General features: G+C 51.3%; 1 protein-coding gene across 3 annotated transcripts in view; it reads right to left on the reverse strand.

Annotated features, from left to right (window-relative positions):
• Nucleotides 1–652: 652 nt before the first annotated feature.
• The window catches only part of RASSF2 (Ras association domain family member 2), a 44,541-nt gene continuing 33,124 nt past the window's right edge, over nucleotides 653–12,069 (reverse strand). For all 3 annotated transcript variants that reach the window (XM_043602836.1, XM_043602835.1, XM_043602837.1), the window contains exons 5-11: nucleotides 11,900–11,988; nucleotides 10,269–10,429; nucleotides 9,344–9,445; nucleotides 7,952–8,003; nucleotides 7,360–7,481; nucleotides 6,049–6,146; nucleotides 653–4,575 (exon numbers count right to left, since the gene is read on the reverse strand). In XM_043602836.1, the coding sequence (XP_043458771.1) occupies nucleotides 4,506–4,575; nucleotides 6,049–6,146; nucleotides 7,360–7,481; nucleotides 7,952–8,003; nucleotides 9,344–9,445; nucleotides 10,269–10,429; nucleotides 11,900–11,988 (694 nt within the window). In that variant the 3' untranslated portion in view covers nucleotides 653–4,505. The remainder of the gene's footprint in view (nucleotides 4,576–6,048; nucleotides 6,147–7,359; nucleotides 7,482–7,951; nucleotides 8,004–9,343; nucleotides 9,446–10,268; nucleotides 10,430–11,899; nucleotides 11,989–12,069) is intronic.

Here is a 12,069-nt window from a genome sequence, read left to right on the forward strand (position 1 = left end):
CAACCTATTGGATAAGGTCCACCCACATTATGGAAGGTGATCGGCTTTACTCAAAGTCAACTGATATACAAGTTAATTTCATCTAAAAAACACTTTCACAGCAACATCTAGACTGGTGTTTGACCAAATATCTGGGCACCATGGCTTAGCCGAGTTCACCTAGAATTAACCGTCACACTTGCCCTGCTCCTTGGGGTGGAACTTGGGCCCTCGTCTGAGGTCTTACATTTGGCAACCTCTGGGGAGCTGCCTCTGACGGAGGCAAGTCCAGGTCCCCACACCCCCACAGGGTGGCTTGGCCATTTTACAGCTGGGGAAACCAAGTCCTAGCAAAAGGTTCCATGAATTGGTCCCAGGATCGTAAGAGGCCTGGGGGTAGAGTCAGGACAAAATCTTGCCTCATGGGATGGTGGCTCCCAGCTCTTTCCACTGCAATCATTGGCTCCAGCAGGGCCTGAGCTCACCGGGGACATTCTCATTTCACTTCTGACTGGGAATATTACAGCCAAGCCTGAGCCCATTCAAACCAGAAACTCTGGGGGATGAAAATCGACTGACTTCCTGGATGTGCTTTCGCGTTCCCATCCCCCGCCGTCCCACGGGGCAGAGCGCCGCGCCCGGCGGCCACACACAGAGCCATCCACAGAGGGACTTCTCTTTGAAAAGTGCTTTATTTCAACAAGATCTACGTTGGTGCATGGAAACATATCAAAATGTTACAGAAATGAGTGGCCCCTACTGAGGCCTTGTCAAATTACGACATGATCCCTAGATGCATCCGTCTGTAAGTTCAGAACCCAACAGTGAACCTGGTCATGTACCATTGCAGAGGGCAAATTATGATTAAGAAAAGGATACGTCACAAAGCTAAAACAAGTGGGGAAACCCTCAAGGACACTAACAGTAGTAACACACCAGAAACCATCGGCCGGGGAAGCAGGTCTGCAATCGGCTGGGAAGACTCCAGGGGTAAACTGAGGCTCTCCCTTCACCGCTTGTCCACATCTTGTGCTTGGGTAAAATGCAGGGGGCACTGTAACCTCCCGCGATGGGGTCACCGCTTTCAGTCCCATCTGAAAGGCGGGTTGCTACATTCATTTTTCTCTCTCCCCCTCTCGGAGACCACTGCTCATCTCCTGACTCAGGCAGGAATTTGTGTACAACTTAAGCAGCAACTCAAAAACGTGGGATGCAGCATGGGGGGCGCGGGAGACTTGCTCTGCTTGCTGTCTCGGCCCCCACATCACGGTTTGGCCACGAGGCCCTGAAATTCCCTTGTTCGTACAGAAATTTCTCTCTTGGCGATGTATCCAGGGCACCATATTTCTCCATGTTAATAAGGAGCTTTGCATTTTTTTTTTTTTTTTTTAACAGAGCCTCTCTTAAGAGTTTCTTGCGCTTCTGGGATCCGTTGCTCCTCTTCCTTCTGACATTCTGAAATAACCACCCAACTCTGCAGAAAAGAATTCGTGCCAAGAAGTTTTGCATCTGAGAACAGAGCTGTGTGTGTGTCATTGTATTTCAAAGTCTAAGCTACAGTGATGATAAAATGTCTTCATCTGGGGATCTCCAGGAGAGAGGATTATTGTTTTCTTTCCGTAGGGAGGAGGGAAGGGTGCAAATATTTCTCCTTGAAGTCTCAGACCAAAACCCCAGTCCCCGCATTTTTCTCGAAGGTGGGTGGCTAATCTGAGCTCCTCCCTCCTCAACCTCGCTTAGAATCCAAGTCCATCGGCCTGGTGCACACTCCTCACCAGCACGTACAGGCAAGCCAAGCCTGCTACCTGTGCTTCTCAGTCTCTCCCCAAGGTATCCCCCCACCCCCATGTAACTCATCACCTGTCCACTCATGTGATCACCGAGAACGTGACCTTGTGCTTAATCTCACCATCACCTAGGGGAGCGGACCCCCTCCCCAGCCAGATGGACTCAGGCTTTTCCTTCATTTGATCACCTTGTAACATAAACCCCTAGAAAAAGAAAGCCAGATGTGGCTCTACTGCTTTTCACAAGTTAGGGGGAAAAACCTATAAATTGGCCTTTTGTTCCTCACACGATTTCAGGTTCATTGCACACAATTACATAACCCCCTACAAATCGGTACAGGAATTCAAAGCCGCCAGGCCATGTGATACCAGTGAGAAAATCCGGCTCCACACTGCGGTGAAGTGTCTCTGTGTCAGCCGCTGCTATTTCGAAGGCCCTTTCCAAAATTCCTGATCGGGTTGTTAGGAAGTAAGAAATGATCTCCAAACAGGGTGGGCCAAAATGCCACAAGGTACGGCCCACATTACGTGGAACATATCCTGTAAGATGCGATTTCCCCTGGCTTCCACCCTGAATCCCTCCCGCCCCCCATCTTTAAAAAGCCAGGTCTACCTTAGCATCACTTTGTCGGCAAGGGATCCGGCAAACCTGACGTTTTGCAACATCGCCATATTTAAACTATCGTAGTGCTAGTACAAATCAAAGAGAACTCTTATGAACCAGAAATAGCTGTCCAACAAAAGTTAGTGGTTAGTAGTTTGCTTTGTGGGGGTTTTTCTGCCTCGCGCACCAAGGAGAATTACTGGGGCCAACAAAGGCTGTGAACATTCAAAATAAAAAGAACTGGAAGAGAAGTTTAAGTCATTTTCTCAAAGGCAGGACTCAGGAAGTGTGTTTGCATTCACAAACCCGCTCTCGCCCATCTGTATGTAACAAAGGAAGCCTCTCCCGCCCCCGGGGTTTTCTGTGCATTTAGCAGAGGCCCACGGAGATGTCTGATTGAGACTAAGGTCGCCGGATTTCCAGTCCACACCCCACAGGGCTGGTGGCGCTGTCCCCGAGGAGGAGGTCGCCTTGCTAAGAGACCCCCGGCAACACGCCAGGTGGCAGCGTGCCATCTTTTTGAAAATCAACAATGACACCACAGCTGTGAGCCACCTACAGAGGCCACGGAGGCCACAGGGGACAGCAGGGGGCAGGAACCGCTCTGCTGCAAACCTCTACCTTCCTTGCAGGTGCTGACCACTGGCACTCCTCCCCCCAACCGCCCAGCTCCCCAAACCTTCCTTGGAGGGGAGGTGAAGAGATGGGGAGTTTCTCCACCACCAAGGCTGAGACCCCTGATGTCAGGAGCTCCTGGCCTTGCTTGGTTGATCTCCCAGCCAGGCACCCTGCCCCCATGCATCTATCAGTCCCTCTTCAAACTGTGTCAGCCATACTGTTGCCCAGCTGCCCGGAAGTCTTCCTGATGGGGACCCCACGGCGACAGACTGTCCTGCCCTTTCCCTGCATTGGGGTCTGCTCTAAAGATCACCCAGGTGGCTGCTCAGAGAGGCCGAAAGAGAAGCTCCACCCTCCCTGTGCAGCCCGACCTGGGCCCCACCTCGGTCAATAGCAGCCTCCTCACTCTTGGGAAGACCATCTCCACACACGAGGTGAGGGCCACTTGCAAGAATCCAGTGGTTGGAAAGACTGAAGCCTTGACTTCAAACACATGGCTTCAGTATCAAGTGCAGGAATCTCCCCTGGTGGTATGAAACGGGCCTGGCTCACAGGCCTGTCATTTCTGCAAGGAGCCTCTACACTTCCCTAAAGAGGGAAACTCTCTGGCCGCCACCCCAGAACGAGGCCAGGCCCCGGCCACACTAGCCAGCCTGCCACGTACAAACCGGTGAGACCCTTCCCTCAACTCACGGAGGCACCAAAGAGTTGGGGCCGGCAGCCTGGCATGCTTAGCGCATCAGGCTCCTCTCCTGTCTCCTAGACGTGGCCGTGGAGGCGAGGACAGAGGCAGAATCCGCGCAGATCATCACATATGTCTTTGTTATTTAAAACAATCCAAGTTTCCAGTGTAAAAACGTGTGGGCCTACTGCAGCTACCCCAAGGACGGTTTATCTTTTTCCATTGCACCCCCCGGGAGCATGGGGCTGTTATTTTGTTAAGTTCCAATCCCCAATCCTGTTACGTGTACAGGGAGAATCTCTACTAACATATAAATATCCCAAATGGTGCGCTGGCTGAGTCTCCTCCCTTCTAAACATGTGTGGCTTGCTCCCTGGCACTGGAGGAGAGAAATCTTCCCTCTGACTTAAACCCCTCGGATTGGTGACTCGTCTGATTTTCCCCGTCTCGGCCAGCCTACCTGCAAGCCCCGTGGCACTTGTGCTGGTTGTTTGGAATTCAATGGCATGTGAATGTCAGGTAGGCACGTGGATACACACACTTACAGTGCATGCACGCGCTCATGTGCGGACACACGCCCGCGCACACATTTTGGGTCCTTATAACAAAATCAAAAGTCCTTGTGAGTGAAAGAAAGGAGCGGAGCACAGGGTTCCAGGGATGGGGAGTTGTCTGCTGGCTTCCCCATCCTGCTCCGGGCAGCAAATGGTGGCTTGTGGGAGCTGGAGAGGTCTGCATCTAAAGGTTTCCACGGAAGGAAGGTACCCAGCTTCCTGTGCGTCTTCTCATGTCAGCGGCGGCCCCTGTGGCATCTGGATCCCCTCCCTCTTGTGGCTCAGATTGTTGCTGGGGTCTCAGCCATCTCTTCCAGCCTCTGCCGGATCATTAGCCGGAGCACGGTGTACCTGGGGACAGGAACAGCTGCGGTGGACAGCGGAAGGCAACACACACCCCCTCTTGATCTTTCCCCACCACCCGGGCCACAGGGGCCACCTGTCGCTCCTTCTGCTTCTATCACAGGCCCAGCCATCCGCCACTTTGTGGCTTGTGTTCATTTCCACACCCAGAGGAGAGGAACTGAACAGACCAAATCCAAAGTGGACAACTTGACTATAGTTAGACACTCTGGCAAAAAGAAGGATGGGAAGGCGAAACGGAAACACCAACAGTAAGGGTTCCGCTAACCGAGTGCTGACTAGGCCCAAGGCTCCACGACACAGGAGCACGGGATCCTCACCTGGGCTGGACCATACGCAATTGCCATTATTTGACTACTTGGGCGGGGGGGCTACAACGGCAGCGGCAACTTCGTACGGTTCAACCTAATATCAGTACCCGCATTTTGCGGAACAGGCTATAACAACTACCAAACCTGGGTGTCCATGACTTGTCTCCACCCCCTCCCTGAACTAATAAGGCAGCATGGACGCTGGGGTGTGTACGGCTGTAGGACTAACGGGAACATTCCTTAAGTCCAGGGCTTGACACCGCACAGCAAAAGCCATCTTAAAAGTTTGGCACATAGTAAGTGTTCAATAAATATTAACTGCTACCATACTAGCTATTATCATTGATACAGCAAATATTATCGGTGCTATTCGCCAGTGGCAGAAGTCAATCAACTGTCCCGCTGTATCCATGAAAAGCAGCCAGATTTATGGCTAAACATGGCAAAAAATATCATAAAACATAACCAAAAACATCAAAGTCACAATAAAAAAAAAACCCCACCCCCGAGAAATAGGGTGAAACAGGTGATGGGGATTAAGAGGTACAAACTTCCGGTTATGAAATAAAAAGTCACAAGGATGAAAAGCATAGGGAATACAGTCAATAATACTGTAATAATATATGGTGACAGATGGTGACCACACTTGTCGCGCACGGTGAGCACTGAATAATGCATAGAATTGCTGAATCGCTATGCCATACGCCTGAAACAAATATAACATTATATGTCAACTATACTTCAACCAGGATTTTTTTTTTTAAATCCTCCCCAGAGAGAAGCTTTACTGGGCTTTTCAACCCAAATGCAATTTCCAGAAGAGAAATGTTGAGAAGGGAGAAGGGTAGGAGGAAAGGATTTCAGAGGGAGGGCTGTTCAGATTACTTTCCGCTGCCTAGATGGCTTTCTCTGGCACGCTTTTATGTCCCACATCAAAATGAGAAGCTGGCCTAAGAAGCAAAGAGACCAACACACTTAGGTTTTGTGTCCCCATCTGAGATCCACATTTGTCACGGGAAGCCCCCGGAAGAAGGTCCATGGGACCCAGGCCCACACAGCTGCTCAGCACAGTCCCTGCAAGGCACCTGAACACCTGGGCTCCCTACGGCCCTGGGAGGAGCCCAACCAGCCGCCCTGGGGCCATGCGTACTTGCGTATCAGCTTCTTGACTTCCCGGTCTTCTTCCTCTTGGAGCTTCTGAATGAAGCTTTTAAGGACAGGCATCTCGAACTTTATGTACTGGGCCACCTGGGGAGGAAGAAGTAAGTCTGGGGCGCACACACACCCCCTCCCAACCCTATTCCAATTCCTTTTGGTGTCTCTCTTACGTAAGGCTCAAAGCCGCGGGCACCTATTTCTACACGGATCCAAGATTTCCTTAAAGGCAGTAGCCAAGCCTCGTTCTTCTCAAGGCTGGCATCGAGATGGCTCCCTATACGTGATACAGATCTCCTAACTTCTCATTTCTCGTCCCCATGTATCCAGTCCACGACAAGGTGAAATCAAACATGGAAAAGCACTTTCTCCTGATGCAGCAATGCAGAGGAAAACCTGACCCGTGGTATTCAATAAAACTCCGTGTTCGCCCCTAAGAGGATTTATGGAACCATGGCTCAGGACGATGGTTTGCATCTCGAGTCTCAAGCAGGTGTCCAAATGGGAGCTTACTCTGGAGAGGTTGTGGGGGTGAGGGTGGTTCCCGGGTGAGCCATCTCTCACCCCCCACAAGAATCCCCACCCTACTTTATCAACTCTTCTCCACGGGAAAAGTGGATTTCTCCGCCCTATTCATGGCTACGTGACTTGTTTTGGTCAATGGAATGTGTGTGGGCGTGATGTAAGACACAACTGAGTGGAGGCTTCAAAGGAGCTTGCGTGGTTTTGCCTGGTTACTTGCACTACAGGCACCTGCCATGAGAAGTGTATCTCAGGGAGGCACTACCCCTTAGGCCTGGGTCTCTGAATGAGACATGAAGTGCACACCTGAACTCAACCCACAGCCCCCAGCAGAGCTGCTGCTATTTGCCTGCGGCCTCCTGAGAAAAAGGTAAATGCTGTTGTAAGCAGCTAAGATTTGGGGATGTTTGTTACCACAGCAAAAGCTGACTGATGCATGAGATAAGGTAAAATCACTGCTAACTTCTTGAAGCCGCTAAGAGAGGTTTGCAGAAACTTCTCGGGCCTCTTACGGTACCCCAGAAAGGCTGAAGACATTTACTCCTTCCATGGAAACCACTTGGTGCCTGAGCCTACCTCCAACAAATCCCCAGGGCATACCCTCAGTCTAGCCACTGCATTCATTCTCCCTGCTAATGGCTTCAAGGAAACCCGGTATTGAGGAATGGCAGCAAAATGGGGCATGGCCCTTGGCCAAAAAAGTCAAGCTATACCCCAGTTGCAGGTAACCCAACCAAATCCCCACCCACCTGAGGACAGACCAGCCGACCAAAAGGGGACTCACATCATAGGTGACTTCCTCCACCTGGTCCTTCTCCATAAGAAACACTTTGGAGACCTGCTCACACGGGCCCTGGAGGATTCGAGCTACCAGCGGGTAATCGGTGTTCTTGAGCTTCTGTTTCTCTGTAACACACACACAGCCAGGAGCAGCCCTGAGTTCGGCCCGAGGCCCTTCTCACCATAAGTAGTGGCCAACTCAGGGGCCCAAATGGCCCAGGCACCTTAAGAGATGCGGCCACGTAAGTCAGGAGACTGAATAGTGAATGAACAATTCTTGTTCAAAGCAACCATTCCCTCCCCCCTCTCCCTAACAAAACTACCATGCTCAAATCCTTGGAAGATACTCTACTGGAGGAATTGGTCTCTTTAAATAAGCAGTTACGTTTTAGTGTTTGTTTCCTGACCACATACAGCATTCCCCAGTGGACTCAGCCAGTGAGCCCACTGGCCTTGGAGGCAAACAACATTTGGAGGTTTCCAAAATCCAAACGACAAGCAAATGAGGCAGAGGTTTGGTTTGTTTGTTTGTTTGTTTGTTTTCCTGTTTTGAGTGAAGTAAAAATGTTCAAGTACACGGTATTTTTCACACTTACCACCGCTGGTATGGACCACATACAAAGCAAACTCTTCTGCGGAATTCTCGATCTGAAGCAGAAACAAAAGATACTTGGAGGAAGCACATATTCACACATCCCAAGCCCAAGCCATTCCTTCTTGAATGCCACAAAGCTCAATCAATTTTAGGCAACTTTTGAGGGGGGAGCTATTTATCTACAGCTCTCAGAGGGGATGAGGAGAGGGGGCAGGCCGGGAACTTCACCAGTCACAGCAGATAATCAGGGCTGATGCTTCCTGCACCCTGCCAAGCACAGCGTTCCACACTTTGCATGCATTCACTCATCTAAGGCTCCTGACAACCCCTCAATGGGGTCCCATTAACCCTCATTTTACAGGCAAGGGAGCAGAAGCACAGGGAGCTTTAGTAAGTTGCTCAGCTCATCCATGCAGCAGGTGATGGCTGGGGATTCGAACCCAGAGCCTGCGCCCTTAGGCCACTGGGCGACACTGGCCTCAATAAAAATAAGAATCTCTGACTCCAAAAGATAAGGGGATGATTCCTATAAAGGGATTGTGGAAAACAGAGTAACAACAGGACTTTAAAAAAACTCATGCACTATAATTTACACATCTACTGAAGTTCCTTTTTAAAAAAAATTTTGGGGGGCGCCTGGGTGGCTTGGTCGGTTGAGCGTCCGACTTCGGCTCAGGTCATGATCTCACGGTCCATGAGTTCGAGCCCCACGTTGGGCTCTATGCTGACAGCCAGAGCCTAGAGCCTGTTTCGGATTCTGTGTCTCCCTCTCTCTCTGCCCCTCCCCTGTTCATGCTCTGTCTCTCTCTGTCTCAAAAATAAATAAAAACGTTAAAAAATAAAATAAAATAAAATAATTTTTTTAATGTTTATTTTTGAGAGAGAGAGCAAGCATGAGAAGGGGAGGGGCAGAGAGAGGGGACAGAGGATCTAAAGGGGGCTCTGTGCTGACAGCAGAGAGCCTGATGCGGGGCTCGAACTCACAAACTGTGAGACCGTGATCTGAGCTCAAGTCAGACGCTCAACTGACCGAGCCACCCAGGCGCCCCCTGAAGTTCCTTTTTCAGAGTCGGTTCCCCAAATGTGTTTCAGAAGTCAGTCTGTACACAGAGCCCCAAACCAGTCATCAGGCCTGGGGTCTCAGAATCCCCCGCAAGTTGCCCAACAGGCTCCCGGCCTCACCTCCGGGCTTTGGACTCAGCGGGTCCAATTCAGGCCCGGGGCCTGAGAAGCTCTGCTTTGCTGACAAGCTCCTACGTGATGCTGATGCCACAGGGTCTGAAGAACCAAACTGTCTGCCCGGTGCCCCCTTACCACACACTCTCCACAGCCCCTCTTTCTGCCCCGGGCACACACACCAGCCATCCCAGGCCAGCCAGCAGAAGGAACTTGCCTTAAATTTGTTAAGCAGCAGCTTCAGGACCTGTGGGGTGGTCATGGTGCTGTTGATGCGGACGTTGGTGACAGAACCATAGGCCGGCGTGAACACTGATGTCTGTCAATAGAGAGGTCTGTTTCAGGCTGGCAGTGGGAACAAGGACCGGGGCACTAAAACTTGGGTGTCCAGGCCCCGCGACCTGAGGTACAGGGCCCAGTGACAATGGCACTTACCCTGTGCACCCTGAGAGCCCCGATGGCCTGGCAAGCAGTGGGCCTTGATGTCAATAAGGCCGCCCTGGGCTTTGCCTAACTCAGGAGCTCATCACCCACCCGCCGCCCCCGAGGGAGGCTGGGGGTTCTGAGTTTGGCATGTGGCAGGGCAGGGGAGGGGGAATAGACCCAGATAAGGAAGACCTCCTCTCCAGATAAAACACGCACAAGGCCCCCTCCACTGTGACTTCCACACAAGGTCTCTGACCGCTCTCCCATGATGCACTTGCTTCCGGGGCTGGGTTCGGACCAGGCAGCAGGAGAAAAGAGGGTCAGCTAGCTTTGGGAGAGGCAGGAGGTGCAGGGACGCCCCTGCCTTGAGTTCTGCAGCAGGGGCAGCACTTAGCTCACAGAAACGGGAGACCCCACAGCAGCTAAGAGGCACGCGGTGTAGGAAGTGGGTAACATGTGGATTTTCCGGGGAGTGGGGAATGGCTCTGATGTTTGTGGGGTCATCTCACCCACCACCCTGAGGGGACTCCTGATCTGGGGTCCCTCACCCCTCACAGGGCCGGCAGAGCCTGAAGCCCACCCACGACCCAAAGACGGAACAGCAAACACTTGGCTTCCCACACGTCTGCGGCCTCGAGGGGGCGGCTGCCCGGGGAGAGACCTTATTCCTTTGAGGCTCCCCAGGCCCCTGACCCCCCACCCCCCATCCTCTCTACCTTGTGGTTGTAGAAATGGCCATTGATGGAGAATCGGTGGCGTCTGATTCGCCTCTGGTCACTGGGTGTCCTCACGTTGCCACGGCGACGCACCCCAACGTCACTGCGCGTGCGCATCAGCTGTGGGGTGTCTTCCTGCAGGGTCTTCAGGCCCCTGGAGTCTAAGAGGGAAGGGAGAAACGAGCTCTGTCTGCCTGGACCCGGGACGTGGTGGTTCGCACACAGTACCCTTTTTGTGGCCAACGTTACGGTACCCACGGCCGCCTCCCCCAAAATGCGTTTCATAAAAACAGTGTTTCCCGCTGGGGGGGGGGTGGGGGTGGAAACATATGGTATGATGCACTGAGAAGCAATCCAGTGACAAGGTTCAGAGCACAGACTTCAGAGCCAGATTCCCAAGGTCAAGCCCCAGCTCCACCATTGCCATGTATCATGAACCCCTCTATGCCTCAGTTCCCTCACCTATAAAATGGGCATCATGGAATTGTTGTGAGAGTTTAGTGAATTAATTCACACAAAGCATTTAGAATAGCGCTTGGCACAGGATAAACACGACATAAGGACGTGCAAGATATAGCAAGCTGACAATATCTTCAAGATTACACATGCGCATAGCCTCAGACCCAGAAATTCCACTTGGAAGAATCCTACAGACACTGATGAATGTGCGAAATGACACGTGTACAAGGCCACTAATTGCAAACTTGTTTGTCACAGCAAAAGACTGGAATGACTTGGGGTGCCTGGGTGGCTCAGTTGGTTAAGCGTCAGACTCTTGATTTCGGCTCAGCTCACAATCTCATGGTTCTGTGGGATCAAGCCCCACGTGGGGCTCCGAGTTGACGGCATGGAGCCTGCTTGGGATTCTCTCTGTCCCTCTCTCTGTCCCTCCCCTGCTCATGTGTTCTCTATCTCTCTCAAAACAAATAAAAGACTGGAATGACTTCAATGTCTATCAGCAGGGAGTGATCCACATTTCTTCACACAATGGAAAGAACACAGAAGTTCTTCATGGATTTGTACGGAACAGTCCTCAAAACAAACTAATAGAAACAGGGATGTGCAGGGGCGCCTGGGTGGCTCAGTGGGTTAAGCGTCTGACTTCGGCTCAGGTCATGATCTTGCTCGGTTTGTGAGTTCAAGCCCCGCATCGGGCTCTGTGCTGACAGCTCAGAGCCTGGAGTCACCTTCAGATTCTGTGTCTCCTCCTCTCTCTGCCCCTCCCATGCTCATGCTCTGTCTCTCTCTCTCTCTGTCTCTCAGTAATAAATAAATGTTAAAAAAAATTTTTTTAAAAAGAAAAAGAAACAGGGATGTGCAAAATGCTACCCCTTATGTAAATGGGGGAAGAAAAGAAATGACGTCCAACGATAAAGGTATGTTGCTGTGTATTTGCTTGTATTCATATAGAAATATCTCGGCAAGATATTCTCACCATGCCTTCAGGTTTTTTCTAGGGAGAGAACCTCTTAGGTGAGTAGACAAAATGGGGAATTTTCACCTGTTTCCTTTGAATCCTCTTTGAATCCTGAACCATGTGAATTTCATTTATTTAATTTACAACATCTATAACCGCATCGGTCTTCACATAAGTGGGCCCAAAGGAGGAGCCCTGCCCTCCACGCACGTACCTGTGGGACTCGATGTCTGTTCACTCTCGGGTGGGGCATCCACTTCTGAGATCTGAATGTTGGGCACGGTGAGGGGCTTCAGGATGGTGCTGGGGAGGCAGAAAACAAAAAGAAGCCTGGCTCAGCCCCTGTGGAGAGATACTCCCTCTCCTCCAAGGGGAGCACTTCGC

The sequence above is a fragment of the Prionailurus bengalensis genome, chromosome A3 (assembly GCF_016509475.1).
Source record: "Prionailurus bengalensis isolate Pbe53 chromosome A3, Fcat_Pben_1.1_paternal_pri, whole genome shotgun sequence".
Lineage (NCBI taxonomy): Eukaryota > Metazoa > Chordata > Mammalia > Carnivora > Felidae > Prionailurus > Prionailurus bengalensis.